The sequence below is a fragment of the Hippichthys cyanospilos genome, chromosome 11 (assembly GCF_059441005.1).
Source record: "Hippichthys cyanospilos isolate Australia breed blue-spotted pipefish chromosome 11, RoL_Hcya_1.0, whole genome shotgun sequence".
Classification (NCBI taxonomy): Eukaryota; Metazoa; Chordata; class Actinopteri; order Syngnathiformes; family Syngnathidae; genus Hippichthys; species Hippichthys cyanospilos.
Genome location: NC_142379.1, coordinates 7,194,781 through 7,217,819, shown reverse-complemented (window position 1 = coordinate 7,217,819; position 23,039 = coordinate 7,194,781). Strand labels below are relative to the sequence as shown.

The window sequence follows — 23,039 nt, the reverse complement described above, 5'->3', positions numbered from 1 at the left end:
TGCGATTTCTAAATGAGGATGTTATTTCTCCAGGGGAAAAAAATAAAGACCCATCCGACCCTGACAGTGTTGGGCGAGTTACTTCAAAGCTGTGACGCGTTATTTATTACTTATTACGATAATTCCAAAGAAATTAGTTACATTATAAGATTACTGTCTTTTAAATAAGTCATTACACCACTACTGCATTACATTCACATTACTTTCAACAACGTACCTAGATATATGGATTTGATGTTCTAAATGTCACATACACATCCGGTGGAATGACATAAAACAAAACTTAAGTATACTTAAAGGCTCAAAATAAACATTATTGCTTCCTTGGACTTTTTAATGATGTCTAGATCGTTGGAAATGTCCAATTAAAAACATACAAACAAACCGACATAAACAAAGTTCTCTGCACACCAACGGTACACTAGGACCATCTCAAGGCAACCAAATGAATTGCATTCATGTTATCAACTGCTTCAATTAATATTATCAATTTGTGGGGGCTTTATATTATCAGGCATTGTAACGTGCATTACTGTCATTTGTACGGAGTAAAATATTACTATTGCTGGGTTGCGTGTGTGTGTGTGCGTGTGTGTATTGCCTTACACTACTGTGTTACAGCAAAAAAAAAAAAAAAAAGTATTACAGTATTTACATTACTTTTGTAATGCATTACTCCCAACACTATAAATTACAATGATATCATTAATACATCTTTTTGAGTGGTAATAAAGTAGTCATTTTTAGGACAAAATGTACAAATATGATGGCAAACTATGTGTTTTAAGTCTTTATGATTTTTCTGTTGTAGTTGGACGATAGTTTCTTTTGGATCACAAGGGCAAACCCCAAAGCCAAGTGGCAGCACGTTCATAATCGACTACTAGACACCTCCTGAGAAAATTAGACTTTTCAACATACTCACAGTTTTATTGTTTTTTTTTCCCCCTTTTTTTTTTAAACTCAGCTCCTGAATTTTTTATTTTTTTTTATGTTCACATGACCATCTGCAGCTAACGCAGCTCCCAGCATAGAGTCTCTCCATTTTTATACAGTGTCTCTCTCGTGGAGGTGCGCGGTTTTATCTCTGCCATGACTGTCGTTGGAACACATTTATTTGGCGAGTGAGTGCAACGTTGTTTACTACGCAAGTTGTGCCTGTTAACGCGCAAGCGTTTGTGTGTCTGTGTGAGCAAGAGAGAGAGGGGGAGACTATGTGTGAAAGACACATGAGTGATTTGGGATGTGTTATTCCTGAGAGAAGAACTCGCGCTTATCGGCAAAAGCACATGGCCTTTTTGTATCCTCGCTCAGAGCCAAGGCCGACATAACCAGAAAAGGGGATGGATAAATTGTAACCGGAAGGATGAAAATTATTTTGTTTTGGGTGATCATTTCAAAGAACTTTATGCTTTCACGTGGAGTGGCTGCGTGATGTCACCACAGCTTCACTGATGGCAAATTGGAGTACCGATGCTGATGGTGGGTGAGATGGAGTCTCTTTCGTCTCACTTGGGTGAAAAGCATGGCTGGTCATTGGTCAATTGCCATTCGCAAGGTTCATAAAAACAAAAACAAAAATTCTAAGTTGCAAGCATGCAAGGTTTCGAGAGATGGGCCCAAATATTTTAGGTCTTGCAATGTATGAACTCTCTGAGACACCATAGTGTGCATAGTAAAAAAGCACCGCACATAGTTAGATGTGCTAAATATTACTGATTATACCAATACTACTGATTGTCACAAAGAAATGAGAATGACACACAGCAGAAGTTAAAATTAATAGCTATTCCATACTAGTCGTGATCCCACTTAAACTGTGCCTCCGCATGGTCAGCATAATTTTGTGCATATGCATTGTTGTGGTATTATGTTACAAATGATGGGAATTCCTTAAATATTTTATGATATCATTAGAGAATCAATGGGGGGAAAAAAAGCTGAATTTTCCTGCAGATGATTAAATCGTGTCAAATTTAAAAATGCAACAATAGTGACATTTCTATGTGATTGCAGTTGGCTATGTGAGATTTTGTGTACAAAAACAATTATTGTCCAGTTTTTGGACCATCTAAAACCATTATAATTACAATTTTTGAGATGGATTTTAATAGGATTTATTACATTCATTTTGCTGCAATTTTTACAACATTCAGTTGAGCGGCGGTGAAACAATGTCAGCAAACAGAAAATTCTTCGTTGACTTGTGTTTCATCTCAAGACAGTATGTGGCGGTAGGAACTAATTAATGGTTATGTGTCACCAAGTGTCATCATCATGTCAAAGACTGACCATACCATTTTTCAATTTTATGCGGGTGTTAATAAATTTAACCTACATATGTATGCATAGAACTGATGCCACTGAACATTTTGAGTGGTTGAAGGAAAAAAATACTCATAAATCACTTTAACCATTACGCCTTTAAGCCTTGTGCACACATTTTGCAAACTATACACATTGTATTTTTCCCTAATTTTGCAAGTGCTTTTAAAGGCATAATAATTAAAGTCATTTATGAATATTTTTTCGTCCAACCACTCAAATTAATCTGTTTTTGTAGTCTGTGAAGTGATGATGACACTTTAAGACATAGCCATTAACATGTCTCTACTGCCACCTACTGTCTTGAGGGGAAACACAAGTCAAAAAAAAAATTCTGTTTGCTGACATAGTTTGGCTGCCGCTCAACGGAATGTTGCAAAAATCGCAGGAAAATCAATGTAATAAATCGTATTAAGATGCATTTCAAAAATTGTAATTATAATGGTTTTATATGGTCCAAAATTTGCACAATGATTATTTTTGTACACAAAATCTCGCATGTCCAGCTGCAATCACATAGAAATGTCAGAAATATTACGTTTTAATCATCTGCTGGAAATTTCAGCTCCCAAGTTTTTTTTTTCCCTATTTATTCTTTTGTGATATCATAAAAAAAAAATCAAAGGAATTTCCATAACTTGTAACATAATGCCACAAGGGTTAAAAACATATACAAAACTAGAGAGAAAAATGCAATGTAAATAGTTTGTAAAGTGTGTGCACAAGTGTAAATAAATTAAACGGATTGTTCTTTTCTTTATCCTTATTGCTGTTATAATGTTCGAAATGCCTGCGCATCAACAACCCAGCTTTGTCTGCATTTCTGCCAAACCATCTCTGTTTTCCCCAGTAAGGAAGATTCTGCGGGCAGCTCCGTTATTTGATTTGTTTTCCTTTGTTTGATGACTACGATTGTTCACCTCCAGTCACCGAGAATGATTTCTCCACTCCTTCCGTCCTGCTATCTTTCTGTTTGCCTGACTGACTCTTTCCCGGCAGCACACCGTCCAACCTGTACACTCCTCTCCACTGATCCCTACCAAGACTCTGTTGACACAATCCATCCCCCGATAACTCATCATGAATGTATATCCCTGTTTCTCATCTTCGTCTTTTTGTCGACACCGGGAAGAGAATTGTAAGCGGGAGTGATTCAGATTATGTGAAAACCGTGGTGAAAATTGGAGCACTCAAAGAAATCACAGTCGTCCTTTTATGCTAATTTCCTCAACCAACGTTTAATTCTTTTCCTCTCTCCCTCAGCTTTGTGGAACAACTTTTCCCCACCTATTGCTTCTGGCCTTACTCATCCATCCACGCATTTTCTTCTTTCTTCTTCCTCTCTTTTCTTCTGCCTCATCAATCAGGTCCAATTCATTCATTGTCCTCTGTTCGCTCCCCGCTGGCTTTCTGTGTTCTCTGGGACTTTTTTTTTTTCATTAGAGGAGAGGATATGAGTTGGGGTGATTCCTTGATTGCTCCAGCGTATGTGAGAGGCCTATAAATCTATCATCACATCTATTGTAGAACACACACACACAGACACACACGATAAGCATTTAAGCGGGCCTTCAGAGGTAACCACTCACACCCACAAAAAGAGGAAAGCTCAAGAGTCGATAAGGAGGAAAAGTTCAAGTGTCTTTGAATGATCTAATGACAGGAGAGTTAGTTCAAGCTGTCAAAACAGGGGAACTGTATCAGCTCTCATTGCAGAAGAGAGACCTTTTTGTCTGATGGGTCGTTTTCTTCTTAATGAAGCACAAAACCTTTAGAAATAGGTTTAAAACTGGAGTGGAATTATTCTATTGTTCTCCAGTTGTATTCTATGGAAAGATACATCTTTTCATAATCAGTGTGTTAAATTCATTCATAAATATCATAACAAAGGGATGTATGTGTCTAGACACACATTTTTTTTAAATAACTTCCCATTACCACATGCAAGCATGCTATGTTTTTGGGTTCTTGCACTGCCTTTTCTGTGTAGAGTTTGCATGTTTGGCCTCTGCCTGCATGGGTCCTATCCAAAACATGCATTACAGGCAGGGGCTTGACATTGATGCGCGCCAAGCCTCCAAATGTGAGTGACTGCCAGCTGTGACCAGGAGAACTGCCACTCTGATTAGCCACTTGAATTTATATGTTGTGTGTTGAAGAGGTTGCTTCTGTGAGCAGCAGCTGCTCGAGCATAAACACAAAGGATCTACCTGAAAAAAGCACCGAAGAAGTTCGGACTAAAAAAAAAAAGTCGCAAACAAGATCTTCAAATCTTTCGGTCTCTAAGATGCTTTCAAACTTTTGACTGGTACTGTGTAATATGATGCAAGACTTTCCAGAGTGCTCGTAAAGGACGTAAAGTGTCGTTAGTGTCTTCGGTGGAGTCAGTTGGCAAATGGTTGCAAATAGAGTTTGCTAATCTAGCTCTAATCATCCATCTTTTATCTTAAACACTTGTCCTCAGAAGGGTCGCAGGAGCCTATCTCACCTGTCTTCAGGCAGTAATTATAATAAACATAATTATACAACAACGGCATTACGGCTAGTGAAAATGCTGATCAGCTAGTAACTCTAGCCACAGTGGCTGGTGATTAAAAAAAAAAAAAAAAAAAGTAAATGTCAAGCCCTGATTAGAATTTAATTAGTGATGATGTAAATGAAATGCAAAGTCAGTTTTTATACCACTAATCTTGACTATCAATCCCTGTATCCTCTCAGAATATGCATTTTAGGCATTTAAAGAGACAATGTGTAACCTTAACTTGCAAAAACCTGCACATAAATGTGTTCTTTACAGCTAACAGTGTGTTTTAAATATAATCGTAGATCTAGTTATTATTAAATTATATTACATGGGGGGTGGCACTCCTCTGGAGGATGCCATATTTGGTAAATGCAGGACTTCCTGCTGCCCGTAATGGAAAACAGTCTAAATCTTACACATTGTCCCTTTAAAGATGTTGCTACATCTTTCTGCATGAAAACCTTAACTAAAATAATCAAATTTGTGTATAATTAAAATAAATAAATTCACTGAGATACCTCTCATTTAATGATGGATCTACAGTGATTTAAAGCCCAGCGAAGTCCTATCATTTCTGAACACTACAACGGTTTGGGTTCCCGTTTTTCTTATAGTTGGACTTAATCAATAGTGTTGTGGATTATTTCAAAATGATGACACCTGGTTATTACAAGGTCAAAATAAATTGTGATGTGGTAATAATAACAATTTCCCATAGTGGAAACTGACCAACAATAGCTCATAACCTGAAATCCAGGACCAACCTGATTAATTTTAGTACACGTATGCAAATTGAATGAATTCATCAATCCAACTTTCAGCCGATCAGAGCGAGAGTAATATGTTCACATGAATGTTAAGTCTGATTAATTGATTCAAAGCAATCAATGTTAGGCTTTTTTTTCCCTCTCTAATGCATGCAAAGGTATAGATTGTTTCACCTGTAAATCAATTATGATTAAAATGTTTATGTTCCGAGAACTTCCTCGGCTTCCTCGGTTCAAGCCGGTGTACCTCAGCAAGAAAGGATCACATGAGTTCATGTTTTATGTGAAGTGAGGAAACATTTCAATTCGCCTCAAATGATTCATTTTTCCAATCCGGCTTGCTATAAGCAAAATAATACGAACCATCTTTAACATCGGTAATCCGCCATGAACTCAGGTTCATTTAGTCATCTCTTTTAACCCAAAGAGATCTCAATTTAACACAGTATGCACCCTAAATATTCTGAATTAATGAAAATGCGGAATTATGACATTCAACCTTCTCCAGTTAAACTACATGTGTCACTGAACTGAGGTCATCCTCATGACCTTCATTAATTAACTTACATGAGCATTCAAGAGAAACCAACTGAGCAGGCCATTATTTTAAAAGCATTCATGTACATGTACTGTTTATGACAGAAACAGAAACCTCCAAATGTGTTGCTTTGTTGCTCGTCAGCAAGCTCTGAAGGATCTTAAAAATACTCCTAAACATTTAAATCAGGTGTGTTTGAGAGAGAAGAATCAAAATCATGCAGCATACCGGCCCTCAAGGACTGGAGTTTGAAACATTTGGCAAAAGAAACTGACGAGAGAAACATGAACTAACATGAACAAAAGACCAAACAACCCATGATGTAAAAAGACAAATGGAAACCCAAGAGAGACGCCAGGCCATAAAAGAACAGAAAACCCAGACACCAACCGAAACACAACAAACACCAAACAGAACATAAAAAGAAGTTTGCCAATCTCTTAGGGGCACACAAACAAGTCCGCACAATAACTCCACTAATATGACCACAAAAAAAAAATGCAAATACACCACAATAACACTATGACTGTCATTATGAAGTCAAATCCTTCATGAAGTCAGGACAGCATCAGACATGTTTAACAACCAGTAGCTGAATGGGATGCAGTTTTTTAAAGCAGATACAAAACTGAGCGCTTAGCTGCCCCCCTCCCTCTTTTTTGTTCTTTTTTACCCATGTGAGTATTGTTATTGCAGTCAGTGACGCAGCGTAGCGTAAAACCACTGCTTCAAACCACGCTTAATCACAGACTGCAGCACAGAGTAAATATCTAATCACACTCACAGGACCGCATGAATGCTGATGCACACACAAAAGTGCTTATCACACACACACACACACACACACATACACACACTGACACCAGTCTTTCACATCTGGAAGGGAAATTCCATCTTTTTCCACTTTGGGCAATGGTCGGAAACACTCACACACACACTACACAACACAAATCAGCGTTTGTGATCTATCTCAATGCCACGCCTCAACAAATTCAATCAGAAGGGAGCTTGAGCTTTGTGTATGCCTGTTTTATTTTTCTTTACTCTCCCGTTGTAGTACTATGTCTATGGCTGACTTGTTCAGGTATACAGAAAAATGCACAAACACACACTCTCAATCTTATATGTCTTTTTTTCAATGAGTACAAACAAAACTTCCAAATACAAACACGAGTGTAAGTAGTAGGGTTTGCACTCGAAAATAAAGTTGAGGTTTTCACAGCAAAGAAAATTAATATCACTTGATTGCATTCATTTAAAGGATTTTATTTGTCTGTGTGTTTATAGATTCGTTAAGAAATACTGAATTGCACACTATGTGAAAAAAAACAGTACAGTATTCAACAAGAAACTCATTAAAATAATTCAGTTAATAGTCATAGTTATAGAAAAATAATATGAGCAAAAGCCAAAGCATTAAAAGGAAAAATTCTTTTTTTGCATGAACCAGCTTGGAATTTAAAGATAATAAAGTGGAACATTGTGAGCAAAGAATTCAATTAGGGTGATTTGATGAAAATCCAAGTGAAATGATCATTTATGACGAAGGAGCAGGTTTACAGAAAAAAAAAAAAAGACTGCAACTGGAAGACGACAGTTAAAAATTTTACGTGACTTTTGTGCTTGACACAAGTCGCATATTCACTTTACGTTTCTTGAAAGCGGGAGATAGTTAAGGCACGTCACCTGCTCCTAATCATCCCTTGTTTGGTTCACACAGAGGTCCAAAACCCAGAGATAATATGAACTTTTTCTTTTTTTTTATCTTCAACGGCACATGCGTGAGTTATTACAGCCACTTGCAAGATAAGTACATTGGGAAAGGCGCATTGGGAAAGTACTTTTCTCACATTTTGCTAAGCTGTAACTTTATTCCGAATTGGATGTATGAATGTATGGATGTACCTGTAGTGCACCTACTGTATTTAGCCAGTTTCAGCAGTAAAAAGTTAACATGTTGTCTATGATTAATTTGATAAATACATTCTTTTTCATATGCAATTAATACCTTTAAAACACAGGTGTCAAAAATTTGAAAAATTGAATCTGGTGTGTCAGAGAGGGAAATATCAAAACCATCACAATACCAGACCTTGAAGACTGGAGTTTGACACCCATGTTTTATCAGCACGACTCACAAGTTTCCCAGGTTTTGGTCATGTGACACTCACAACCTGAGCCAAAGGGTTGTTACCTGAACCTTGAGCACATGGTGTGCCGTTTTCAGTCTATAGCAAATGGAAAATGTGTTTTTTAAAGGCATTAGAGGCATCCGTGTTCCATCACCAGTTCACGCTTCATTTTTTGTAGCTTTGGTACTTTGTGTTTCTATTTTGCCCCAAAAGATCACCACTTTACAGCAGCGCGTACCTAATGGCCTCCCACGCTCAGCTGCAAATGGCGGCACGTTTGCTGAAAACTATACCGCTGCTCGTCATTTTACTTCGATGAAGTCATGGGAATATATAAGGGTGATTTGGCAATAACATTTCAAGACTCTTTTGAATCAGTGCGTTTATGGTTGTGAGTTACAGAGCTGTGCGGGGATGTACATATGAGGGAGGGGAGGGGTGTGAGCGGATGCATGAGGAAATGACTGAGACAACACAGGCTAAGTCTGGCCCTTATAGAAAACAAATTTGTGGGAAATGGGCAGAGGGGAGACAATTGTGCCTCCGGGTTCTACACAGACTATTACTTTGACATTTCTGGGTAGATGCCTTTCTAAATCATGTCCAGACATTCAATTGACTGCAGGTGGCTTCCAGTTACTGCTCAGTTTTGTGATTTCTTGGTTCCTTAGTTTATCAATATTTTGCCCCACATTCTAATTATAGACTTTTGTATTTGTAATGTTCACAAAGCCGATGTTTTAGTGTTTAATTTTATTTTTATTTTTAAATAAGTCTGGAAGAATGTGCAAGAAATGAAGTGTTACAAATGCTCTTTGGAAGCTAACGCTGTAAAAGGTTGCCATAAGGTCACCGGCGGCTGACAGACAATGCTCGTCGCAGGAAAAATTTGAACAGCGACCTCTGGCGACCTTGAACAAACCCCGGAGGAGATCAAAAGCGCTGCTACCTTCGCTGATACTCTCCAGCGTTTGCCCATAAGTGGGATTTCGGCTTAAGCAAGACTGATTTAATAATCATGAATGCTGATGCACACGCAAATGTGCTTATCATACACATACACACACACACTGAAACCAGTCTGGAAGGGAAATCGCATCTTTTTCCACTTTATGCAATGGTTGGAGACGGTCACACACACTTCACAACACAAATAATTTAATCATTCAATTAACCTGAGAATAGAAGTGACATTTTATTAGCATCATATTAAACCTTATGATTATCTTATTTTGATAGTAAATTGAGAGTAAATGTAATCTGTTCTCTTTAGGATAGAAATAGCGGGATATTTTTCTTTTCAGAGCGCCCACACAAAAAAAAAAAATAAGCATACAGGAGGGGTCTTGGATCCTAGAAGCGGATCGCTTAATTAAAAAAGAAAGTCCCATTTACGCTGAAACTTTCCTTGTCCCAAGTGTGGTTTGTTACGCCTGATTCAATGCAACCTCTAAAACCTCACCTGAGGCGGCGAATATTACCAAGTGTCTGAGTGGAAGTCTAAATCCATCTGTTTGCACTGAAAGCTCAACTTGCGGCAGTCGGGTTGCTCAAAGCAGGATTGCACAGGCAAGTTAGGCAGATGTTCCGTCGGAATGAGAATGTCGTCTCTTATTTCCTCACATTCATTGCTTTTTTTTTTGTCCTCTCTCCGTGGATTCCTTTTTTCTTACTTCCACCTCACAACATAAACTTTGCCGTGGTTGAAGTTTTTATGGCTGTATAATTATTGTGTGGACCCGATAGAACACAAAAACCTGAGTATTGGTTCACTGGTGCAGTTACTCCAAAATTGAACAAATTTAAGTTTTTTTTTTTTTTTAAACTCCATTTTCAGACCACGTGTTTATCAGGAAAATGGCAGTTTAATTCTTCAGACAAACTCCGTTTGTGCAGAGGGTCAAATTCTCCCACATGCATAAGAAGGAAAGTGCTTTTCTGGCCGTGCTTATTTTTCCATTTAAATTACCGTTAATGCACCTTCATTCGCTGTGGGTGGAGCCACCCTAAAATGTAGGCCTCCCCTGCCAAATCTGGTCTTCCACATATCCTTTTATAGATATTCATCATTCTTCCTCTTACAAATTTTAGAGCTTCGATAGGTCAATATTTTATAGAAGCAACTATTTCACCTTTAAATATATGCCAGCCACATGTATTCATAATATAGTAAATATGGTCCCTCTGTCAGACCTCCTGCATTTCTCTGGAGCGAGAGGAGAGCCTTCCAGAAGGACAACCACCTCAGCTGCAGTATGGTAATTTGGACAGATAAAAGCAAGTTCTTAGTAAACGGAACATGGCATCCTGTCTGTATTTTTCCTATAAGCCACCTGAATGACTCTCAGACCATGAGAAACAAAACTATGGTCTGATAAGACAAAGACTGAACTCTTGGTGTGAAAGCCAGGTGTCATGTTCGAAAGAAACCAGGCTCATCACTAGGCAAATACCTTACAGTGAGGCATGGTGGTGGCAGCATCATGCTGTGGGGAGGTTTTTCAGCAGCAGTATCTGGCAGACTAGCAAGGACAGAAGGAAAAATAAATGCAGCAATATTTAGAGTTATCGGTAGATGAAGACTGGGGCGAAGTTTCATTTTTCCGCAGGAAAACAAACCAAAGCACACAGCCATTCTTCTAAGGATTGGATTTAGAACCACTCTGTGAATGTCCTGGACTGGCCCAGACAGAGCCCAGACTTGAATCTAATAGAGCATGTATGAAAAGGTTTTTCCACATTGTCATCATGGGGTATTGTGTGGATAATTGTTAGGTAAGAGATACATATAATGCAGTTTGGAATAATGGTGAAAAAAAAAAAAATCTGGTTGCACTGCACATGAAAAGAGTCCAGGCCTAGGACTGATGCACAGACATGACAATATGGCTCTCAGTGAGAGACTACCATATTTGGAATGAATTTTGCAAGAACGAGCATTTACCTTTACATTCGAGCTTTGACAAGAATCAAATCACAGCTACAGCGATCATCTTGCGGGCCTCGACTTTTATGAGGATACTAAAACTTTGAATGTTGTTTATGGTGCTTTAAAGCTGCTGAATTTCTCCCTCACTATCAACGGGTGTACGTTTAACATTGACATACTGCTCAGAATGAACAATTTCAGAGGATGTTTATGTTGGGTGAGGGAGTTGTAATGATTGGTGCTTAGAGGACATGTTGCATCTTGCAACATGACTTTTTTTGCTGCTTTACCTTTTCTATCTGTGGTGGGAACCTGCTTTCGTTTTTTTTTTTTTTACTGTTATCAATCTCATAAACATTATATATATATATATATATGTGTGTGTGTGTGTGTGTGTGTGTGTATAATTTACTCTCTAGCGACCATGGTGACGAGCAGCTTTTAAAAGAAAACCAAAAAAAAAAAATCACAATTTTCGACAGCTTCTTAACATCAGGTTGCAGAATGATATTTTGCAAATATACATGCAATATTAAAAATCATGACCCGTTTTAAATAACTTTAAAACTGATATTGTTTTTCTATTTGAATGAGACTCAACAGACTAGGGACCATTTCTATGAAACACTTGTTGCAAAGTGCTCCTCTTTAATGTACTGCTGTGCGCGTTGTAAAATGAACATTGTGGGTGCGCTTTACCCATTTCCTCTGCATGGCTAACCTGAGCATTTTACTCACAGCATAAAGAACTAATTACAGTTGTAAACACGCACAAAAACAAACCTTTTTCACAATTTTGCCCTGCTAATTTCACAGACGCCCAATCGTCCATTTTCATGCCTTCTGCTCAGCGAATCCGTCGGAGTGATGACGGTGATGTCGGCAGCATGAGGACAAGCAATCTGTTTGTTCTCTGAGCCACAAAGAGATGACCGGACTTTTCTTTGCAAACGAAGCGGGTGCGGGAGAAAGTAGAGTTGGTGCAATTTAATCTTCATGACTGAATATATATGATTACATCTGTGGCAGGGTGGGGGCAGCAGGAGGTGACAGCCAGTGAAATAAGAGGTGGGATGATAATGACTTGCAGCAGGACTGAAGCGGAGCAGAGATGAGATCCGCTTTTGTTCTTCATTTGGGTCACCGCTCTGATTGCTGCACACCAAATGAGTCCAAGAGGTTTTCTTTTTTCTTAATATGGTTGAAGCAGACTGATAAGGAACATTAAACGCAATGTCATATGCGGGTTTTTGCCGAGCCCTCACGTAATAATAATAATTAAGTAACTCACTGCAAAGTAAAGTTTTGAAGATGCGGCCACTGCAAATGCGCTGCATCGACAACATCGATTCATAATATGATGCGAATGTCTGAAATATGTAATCTTACATGTAGTGAAACGGGCAACAACTGAGGCTGAAAATAACTGTGAAGATCAGTGGACGTTTCGTGGTGGCACTGAAATAAAATGCGTGGGAAGTATGCCAAAAAGTGGAGGTGCCTGCCGAGCGAGAAAAATAATTTGCGCCCAGAAGCAGATTAGACATAGGAGTGGGGAAGTAAAAGTTATTATATACAAAGTTAAAGCAAACCCAGTGCTAGAAACCGACAATAGAACTCCTCTAAAACAAAATCATGTTTGCAGACAGAAATTTTTTTACAACTAAGTATAACAGCGCGTACCTTCCAGAATTTCTTCACGAGAGGAAAACATGGCAGATTGTTTATGGAAGTTTGTTGGTACAAACACCTTTATGATTCGGCTGAAAAGGACTACCGTGACCTAAATACCGTAAACAACTCCTGGCGAGCACCATTTTGGGGAAAGATGAAGAGTCTTTTAAAAACGATTGGAAAAATTTAGATCATTTGAATCTTCTAGGATTCTCTTCCTCTGTCATAGAGTAGTGTTGTTTGAATGTTGTAGACTCCATTTACTGCCACCTATAGCATGGGAGAATATTGTCTGACTGTGGGGGAAAGCCGCACCGAATATGAAGTGCTGCAAAACGTGTGCCGGAGCGTCAAGTATAAACCAGTAATTATAAAACAGTCATTTATACGGCGGTGACTGGTTGGCGACCATATTAGGACAGAAGTTATAGAAAATGGATAGGTGGAAAATGAAATCATCACAAATTGGAAATCGAGACGTATAAGTGTTTTTCTCTCTTTGGAGGTTCCACTGTATTCAATTGGGGACTTGCGGGCTATGAAGCAGAGGGATTACAGAGGGTAGTAAATAAATGTTGGATCGTTCAGAGCTGGCAAGGCCTGCTACACTTTATGGAGACTCATTTGTTGAGGTGTTTGCACAAAGTCCCCCAAATCAATGCAGCAATGATTCATGAGCGCTTAAAATGTATACGTAGCATCGGGCATAAAATGCAACTGAGAGGAAAAGAGTTGTCCGAACGGTTGCACAAAATCGAGAAGACTTTTTAATGAACTTGTATTACAATGGGAGAAAGAAGAATTGTTTCGGGATTAAAAGGGGATCCAGATTACAACGAACTCAAAAGAGGTTTTAAGGAACTATTGTGTGTTGCAGCATGCCTGTTTTCTTAATCTTAATTACAAAAAAAAACAAACGTACAACCAGAAGTGAATTCCAGGCCGGTATTGTTTTGTGACTGTGATGGATTTGCAGGTGTCTATCTATCAGTTCCATATGATTTAATTTCTTCTTCACATCTCTATCCCGACACAAACAGAGCAAATGCAGTTGTGCCGCATGGTGAAACAGAGGGCGAAATGCAATGTTCTTCATCCAGGGTGTTGCCATGTTTATGAAGCTTCTGCTACCCTGCCTGAGCACGGAAATGATTGATTTTAGTAGTACACTGCGGTCCACAAATGAGACAGAAGAAGGAATAAGAAATAGTCATCCACCTGTGGCTCTGCAAGCACAATCAACATAAATATTCCAACAGACCGTGGGAGAGTCGGCGTGGGGCCCGGCAGGACACCTCACGCACAACCGCTGATCCGTTTCAGATGGATTACAAAAAAATTCCGCTTGTCGTTCCATATATGAATATTTTTTCCTAATGCATTTTGATTAGTGTTTGGTTCAGTAAACATTTACAGCTAACTATGTTAAATCCACAATGTTGCCTTGGATTTACTCTAATATAGGACGCCTACAGGACACACCCTGAATTTTAGGGTCAAATTCTAGTATTTTCTATTTAACCGTGTATATCATGCACTGACAGTTTGGCGACAATCTAAAAATTATTGCAGCTCGAGTTCATTTTACCATAAATACCTGAAGTTGTGCAACATGTTCCACCAAGTGTATGACTGTGTATACACCAAAAGACCAAAATTCATAAAAGAATCAAATACATTTCCATGTTCTCTTACTGGTGCACTGGTAATCAAATCCGTTGCAAACCACCATCACTTTTACATGATCCTCTCTGTATTAGTAATATTCCTGTGTGTGAACAAAGATGGACTCGGATGTTGGTTCGGTCTGATCGCTTCTTTTACAGGCACTGGCTGCTAACAGGCAACTGACATCCAGCCTCTAACTTGTCCTGTTACGTAATCAGTGTAAGTAAGAATACGGCTGATATAATACAGACAAGACCACCACTGCGGAAAAATTACCAGCAACCCTTTAAACAAAAGCTGTTTCATGCCACTTCGCAAAACATAAACTTTGTAAGCATATGCTATTTTACATATCACATACACAGAACACATGTTCAGGTTTGTTCTGTTATAAATTTCCAACGGCTTCCAAAATAACCCTGTAAAAACATCATGGGTTCTTCGTTACAATTGCTGTGCATTTACTTTCATCTTGATATGGCAATCATTACCATGGAAACAGGTGCTATAGAATCGTACCTGTTCTTTAACTGATTTTTCTTTTTTTAAGTACAAGAAAAGCTGTGAAAAGTACCTTTTGATTGTTCTCAAGCTTCCCCAACAGGAAAAAGGAACAAAATTACATACTGTATACGTATATTGTCCTTTTTGATTGCTTCATGCAATCGGCACGCTGAAAAGCCGTTGACGCATTCCCTATCAGAGCTATGATTACTAGAGACTTGCCAAGCTGAACTTTAAATATGTAGGCACTGTGTCGCCAACTGACACGCTTTCTGCATATTTTAATGTTTTGATGGCTCAAAGCAAACGCCAGGAGTCTGTTTGGCTTCCAAAATTCTTAACTGGTAATAGAATCAGCGTGACCAGATTGCACTTGACATCCCACCCTCCATACATCTTTTAATTCTTTTCTTCTCCCGTTCTCCCTGATCCATGTGATGACTCAGGAAAAATGTGTGTCTTGTAAAATAAAGTGGGTACGAAGATGCAAGGAGGCAGAAGAAATGGAAAGTAGGGTAGAAATTAAAAGTGAAGTGATAAGTGAGCATGTGAATTCGTGTGCCAGGGTGTTAACGCTATGATACATGGAGGGAGTGACACGTTTCCTCTGATCAGGGCTGTGGACGTGACAGGGCAAAAAATCGTTTGCCTGGAGGCACACACACTGAGCCCTGATGTTGTCTGCCTACAACACACACACGCACACACACACGCGCACTCTGGTGTTTCCTCTTCACAACTGCATATCCTTCCATCACTTTAAGGCTTCAAGGACTCAAGGAATTTTATTGTCCAATCAACACACATTTTCACATGATATGGGACGGAATAAGATACCTAGAGTCCCAGGTTAACCGGTTACAAGACTTTTCAAGAAAAAAACAAACAAACAAATAAGATACTGCAAATATGAGTAATGACTGAGAGATCATTATTTATGGTTATGAACAATCTTAATGCAGTACAATGTAATTATTCTCAGTGATGCTGTTGTAAAAAGCACTATATATATATATATATATATATATATATATATATATATATATATATATATATATATGTGTGTGTGTGTGTGTGTGTGTGTGTGTGGGTGTGTAACGTATTTTCCGCACTATAAGGTGCACCTAAAAGCCTTAATTTTTTTTTTAAAAACTGATGGTGCGCCCTAAAATCAGGTGCGCCTTATATATGGATCAGTATTGAGATTGGGATTCATAGATGGGGAATAAAGTGATGAAGTAAGATTTACCTGTTTTTTTGTGTGTTTACAGTTGAACAAGGTAGCTCATATTGTCATTGAGTTATTATGTTATTGAGAGTTTAGTTATTGAGTTATTATTGTTATTACTTTGTGTATTACTATATTGTGATTTAAAAAGTTTTAAAATATGTCATTAATTGAGGGTGCGCCTTATAGTGTGGAAAAAACAGTATATATACACTATACACACACTCAGTTTTATGTATAAATATTTACATGCTTGAAGAAATCTGTCTATCCTACTGAATAATAATCAAATATCTAAGCAATAAATCATTTGTGAGCTGATTCATCAGTTTGTCATTACTCCAATTGTCAAAAAGTCAAAAAGCAGTTTTGAGGGACAATGTCATTGTTTGATTTTATAAATGTCATCAAGCAAAGCAATCAATGAGGTGTAGTAAGTCTTTATTATTCATATTTTTTGAGCACCTTCATCTAGAATTTCACAGAGATCAAAAGCAGTCTAAAATACTTTCATAAATAAGCATGATAAAGCTATACAAAGAAAGAGACGTATAATGACGTTTGTCAAATGAGGAGTACCATAAATATTTCAGTTCAACGGTCAGCACCGAATTCAGTACATCAGTTCAATGTGATGAAGACTTTTACTTGTAGGATCAAAAGATGCAATAATATTCATGCTTGTTTTGAAGTGGATTTTTAAATAGATCGTAGTAAATATTACTGTAGCTTGTGTAAATGTGCTTTATCAATGGTCACTTGCTGTCACAATTTTAGCAGAAGGCTAATTGCATTTACGTTGAATTCTAATTTGCTACTTAATTTTTCAAACTGATCAGGCTGTACTGGGGGCAAACAATTCTAAAATTAGCAAAGTACTCGAAATGTACTCAAGCAATGAATTAAATATCGCAGAGAATCCTGGCAGTTGCAAACAACTGTGAGCTGTGAACATTATTAGAAAAGACTGTGGGGATAAAAAAATAAAACAAACAACATCCTATCGCAATAAAATGCAAAGCAGCTCAAGTAGACTTGCGATGAAAGTAAGACTTCCTGTACAAGCCGGACTAGTTCCACAAATTAGATCACTAACACGCTGGGCACTTTTTGATCTGAAGGCGACTTGGAATGATCATTTTAGGAAAATTGAGGAGCAACCTATCTCTACCTGGCTCTAAAAAAATGAAAGGAAAAAAAAAAAAAAGGAGGCCACCAGGGAAGCCAGAGGACACTTCAAAATTCAGTTCAGACTGTATCGGCCAGCGGAAAGCTCTCAGTGGTGTGGGATGGAATGATATGAGGAAAAGGGGTAGGGCCCCCCATCTTGATGAAAGGATGCACTCCAATGTAGCGTCTCCTTGTTTATTTCGTACTCATTGGCTATGCTACATATTCATAAGATACGTCCGTTGTTTCTCTACTGTTTACTTTAGGCATGGGCTGATAACCAGCAAGTCAAGGTTTCGATAACTGCGAATACCATCTATAATCAGTAATGAGCACTTTTTTTTTTTGCTTCTGCTAAAAGGGACATTTAAATGGAGCAGATTATGATTGGCATTCATTGATTTTATTTTTAACCTTTTTGGTGTGCATGGAGCCCTTCAGACCTAAGCATTACTCCGGAGGACATGACACTTTGCAGGTCTAAACTAATTAAGTCGCAGGACGAAGCTTTACAAATCGAAATCAAGTTATGATGCCAGGCATGTCCTCCGTGCTCTTTTTAGATCTTAATAGATGGCTCTCAAAACACGACTTCAAAATAAAAAAAAGGCAAAGGTAAGTGATCATTTTTGATCAAAAACACAAATGTATACTCTTGTTAGTCCAGTTACTTTCTGTATAATTTTAAGGGTGACGTGATAATAGTTGACATTATTTTGAAAATATATCCATTTTAGTGGATTTTTTTTTTCAAATTCTAGCGCCTCAATGAGGGCATCATGGAAGTACGATGCATTTCGGTGATACGGTATCACTAGTACTTGCAAAGTTGACTAAAAGTCGCCTCTGAAAATTACATGGATGGCAATTGCATTTTTTTTTCTATCTTGGCAAGCATAGACGATAATAAGGTCAGTCTTAAAATTAGCTTACCAGTGATGTTTCACGGTCACTTGCTAAGAACAATTAAAAAACAAGACTATTTTTATTAAATATTTTGTTTGAAAATAAAATGGATTGTGCTCTATTGAAAAAATAACAGAGCTGTAATTTTAACAGCGAGACATTTTTGCTCAAGGTTATCGTACGGTTGGCCCATGCCCAGTTTATCTAAATTGTACTTAAAATAGTCTTTGTGTCAGCCTTCACAAAACTAATTGCTAATTATCTTTTTAGGTACACAATTCACAGTCCCTTCCTTCAAGTGTTCACAAAAAAAAAACAAAAAAAAATGTTTTGGACCATATTGTGGTACTTAGGTGTTGGTCAGATTTCAAGGGCTGTTTATCAAGTCTGCTGTTGAGCATCAAGTCAAATACAGACAGCAGTTTCATCGGCCAATAGGAAAACACGAAGCATGTCCCGCCTCGTGGCGCGTGACAGGAAGGGGAGTGTTCAGATATCAGTGGTGATGACTGGCGTCACGCCATGAATGAGCAAAGTGGGGCCCAGGTCATGAGTCAGCAGCTCCAGCTGGTGCAAGTACAAATTGTAGCGGCGGGTGTCAGCCGGTGGGCGGGGCAAGTACAGGAAGCGCACAGCCGGCGGTGGCTGGGCCTGGTCTAGGATCAGCTGATTGACAGCCGACAGGTAGTCATCAGACAAGCGTGTGGTGTTACTCGGGAAGCTGTTGACATAATCGTCTTCATCCTCTTCCTCGTCTTTCTCTTGTTTCTTCTCTTCCTCGTTGTTATCGTGCAACTCTGATGATTGTTTCTTGTCCCAGTCACCTTGGCGCTGCCAGTGAAGCGCCACCTGCTGGTCCCAGGGCACGGGGTAAATCTGAGCTTTGATTCTTAATTCTTTCAGCAGCTGTCCCAGCTTCTCCTCCAAGCCTCTCATGCTCCGCCCTTTCTCCACGCAAAGGAAAAGACGCAGCGTAGCTTTGCGCCAGGCTCGGACCATATTGAGGATGCAAGCTAGCTGCAGCAAAAACAGAGAGCAAGTATCCACGTAGCTCGTGCTGTCTGGGCGCAGAAGGTTGACCGGCCAGACGTCGACATACACAAAACTCTTCCCTGGAGAGGAGGAAGCTGACAGAGCCTGTGCTCGGTCAAAATGATTAAAATGACGGGCTAGAACCACATTCTTCAGCATCTTCATGGCATCCGCAATGATGGCTACATATTCCCGAGGCCCTAAAATCTTCCCGTCATGCACGTCGTCGTTGGCAGCCCTACCGCTGGATCGAAGAGAAGCGAAATGGAACGGGGACGGGCGCTTCTCTAAATCGTGAGAGGGCCGCGAAAGATCCGAGGGCTGATACACGGAGAGCTTGTCCTTTGGGAGGCTGTCGTCATAAAAACCCAGAACAAGAGTGTTGGGCCGCATCCCACCTGAAATGTAGAATGGAGCCAACAAGTCACTAGGTGCCTTTCCCGATCCTCAGATTTGCATAGAATGCATGTTGCGCAAAGACTAAGTCATGTGGACCGGCCCAGATCACGTCCGTGGGAAGTCACATGACTAGCGTTCCACACCACGAAGTAAAAAATAACACCTTGGAGGTATTTTTTAAACAATTCTGGGGATTGTTCTTAACTAAGTCTTAAATCTAGAGCACAGGGAAAGTGTAGGCACACTGTGCTGTGCGCTCGCTGGCACCCCACAAACAAAAAACAATTCAATGGAAACACAGATGAGCCGAAATTGTACTTGATTGAAATTGGTTGAATAATGTTTTTATTTGTGAAAAACTGTAATAGAAATGCAGCTAGTGTGCCAAGATGATTTGTTTGTAACAAAGCCACATGCTGAAATGCGCCACAGATGTTTTTTCCACACAATGAAGTTCATTTAACTTATCAATTAGCAGAGTGGCTGGAAATTCGCAGATCAAACCATCTTTAGGTTATTAAATGGGGCAAAATATTTCTTGTGAATTTTAATAACATTACTATAAGAAGTTTATCTGTGGGATTTTGACAATATTCACCTTCCCAGGAAATTAACAAGGAAAACATTTAAGTGTTATACAAACTTCCAATGACCAAATATGTTTCATAAAATGTAAACTAAAACATAATACCAGTTCTCTTTTTATTCACATTTTGCAACTTCATTAGAATTGGGCTTTGTACTGTATATAGATCCAACAGTTAGTGTACAGCTTTTACGTTGTTGAAGTTTGGCCCGTCTTATGTTTTAATGATGGTGCTCCTCCTACCTTTCAAATTGTCGCTCAGGGAAAAAGCTAGCGTTTTCCGCCTTTTATATGATTGATCGGAATGGATCTGATTGACATGATGATTATAGCGAGATTTGAACCAATTAGTCTTACAGCCATGTGAGTATATGAATGATATGGTGACGTTCGGGTGTAATTTTGCACAAAGGCACTCCTGGTATTGCTTAAAAAAAATATTGAACAGAGGAACCTGTGGGTGAGAACGATAAGGCAAGTGGACATCATATATAGTTGAACAAATAAGATAACAAGGCTGACTTGTTGCCAAGTATGGAAGGAGCTACTTGTTTTTTTAGAGTCCCGATTTCATCGTCACGGTGAGTTATGTTTGAGTGAATGCCTCCCCGAGTCAACTTCGGCGCGCGATCCATTTCACCGTCAAAAAGACAGGTCTATGCCATTAATCCGAGCACTGAAAAGTCAAGCTCAAGCTGTAGTAGCCTTCTTTGTTTGATAACAGGAAAAAGGCATCCAGCATAGACTAGCGGCTTTAAGATCAAACTTCATCATTGACCAAAAGATTTACTCAATGAAGACTCAGTTTAAAGGTATGGTAGTCTGCGATAGTCGGTGATACCCAGTCACCAGTCCGCAAACCGGGACCGTGCCTCGGCCCATTTGGGACTGGGCCACACAATGGCACATAAGAAGAAGAAAAAAAAAAAAGTTAATCGATACCAGTTAGGGCCAAACTGTTTCGTTCATCAATGAAGACGCGAAACAAAGCGGCTGCTTCTCACCAACTGATTGTCCGCAAGACATTGCAAACATGTAGAAAAAAAATTTAAACTTAAAAAAATAGATGTCACCAGCAGGGTTGGAACACGCAGATGTATTAAAAACTAGCTTAAATACAGACATCAAGTTGCCCCTTGTTGTTCAATCAACCATGTGCCCACAAACCTCTTCTCTCACCCGCACCACTCACTTTAGAAATGTGTGTGCTCCTTTTTCTTGTGTGCACCTTTTTTCTTGTGTAGTCTTTTTCTCCTGTGAGCTATTTTATTCTTGTTTGCCCCTTTTTCTTGCGTGCTTCTCTCTTGTAATGTCTTATTGGTTTTTGTTCGTGTTTCATCATTGGTTTACGTTTTATTGTTTGCTTAGTTTTTTGTGTTTGGGGTTTTGTGCATTTCAGGGACACCATTAGTTTTGGATTTCCTCATTTTTGCTTGGCACTGTTAAAACAAGTCATTGTTTGAAATGGTGTTAATTTGAAAACCCTAAATCTCATTTTCATAGTTTTTAGAATCATGTTGTTAATTGAATATGTTGATTTGGTATTTTCAGGCCACTGTTATTGTTGGAAGCACCAGCTATACAGCTTGACATGTTGCTACTGATTCATTCTACTGATGAGAAATCATGGTTTTGGAAAATAATTAATGAATAAATCTAAATAAGTACATTATTTTGGGGTTGGAATACATCAATCTACATTTACATTTTCAAGTTGGTAATTTTGTACTTTAACATAAGGGAGTGACCTCAGTATTTCAATCTTTATTAAGAGGGGTTTTTTTTTCGACATAGGTAACAGTACTTTTACTTAAGTACTGAAATATAGTACTTTTACCATCTCTGACTATGAAATGTAACTTGTTTTCTCAATCACTCTGACTTGATGAAATGACATGTGAAAGTTTGTTCACAAGTGCTCCCATTGGCGAATATTTTTGCCATAGTGATACTGACCTAGTCCGGAGATGAAGAGAAGATGCTGAATGCCATGACGCACTGAATGGGCCAGCGTCAGGTTGACGAAGGCCTTGATATTGAGATGGTCCACCAGGGACAGCCAAGAGGCATACTGGGATTGTAGAGGGTCAGAGGGTAATGTGCCTGTGAGTGCAGGTGCGGGAAAATAAGCATATGTGTCAGTCAACGGCATAACATGTTATATCAGCGGAGCATGGCCCACGTGCAACGTCCAAAAGCTACAGCGACGACTGGCCTGAAAATACTGAGGGTGTATACACATTACAACATAGTCCTCTTAAGTTCCCTCAGTGTGTGAGAATAACTCCCTCATATTTTTCAATACCAAGTGCCAGTTCGAATTACAGAAGGGCTCTTCATCTGCTAATGAAAATATCATTCCTCCCTATTGTGCTCAGGCGACACTTAGACACTCAAGTGATTTTGATTATGAACTATTCATGCAAGGCCAGCTCCGAGTCCCGCATGAAAATGAAATCTATGTATCAGCATGAGGTAGAATTTTTTAAAATAAGTACATGATCAAAATTATACATACGCATCTAAAGTTGTTAACGTTTCAACAACGGAGTACATGATTGCACACGCACAACTGCAATTACCAGAGAGTACATACTACACTCTGTACAAAAAGTACTTATTAGTACTTATTACTTAGTAATTTTATAGTCGGCGAC

At 38.8% G+C, this 23,039-nt stretch overlaps 1 protein-coding gene across 3 annotated transcripts in view; it reads right to left on the bottom strand.

Moving 5' to 3' along the window:
• Nucleotides 1–16,719: 16,719 nt before the first annotated feature.
• LOC148415665 (solute carrier family 12 member 9) overlaps nt 16,720–23,039 on the bottom strand; it is a 41,262-nt gene continuing 34,942 nt past the window's right edge. For all 3 annotated transcript variants that reach the window (XM_088427992.1, XM_088427990.1, XM_088427991.1), the window contains exons 12-13: nt 22,339–22,485; nt 16,720–19,795 (exon numbers count right to left, since the gene is read on the bottom strand). In XM_088427992.1, coding sequence (XP_088284118.1) covers nt 18,855–19,795; nt 22,339–22,485 — 1,088 coding nt within the window. In that variant the 3' untranslated portion in view covers nt 16,720–18,854. The remainder of the gene's footprint in view (nt 19,796–22,338; nt 22,486–23,039) is intronic.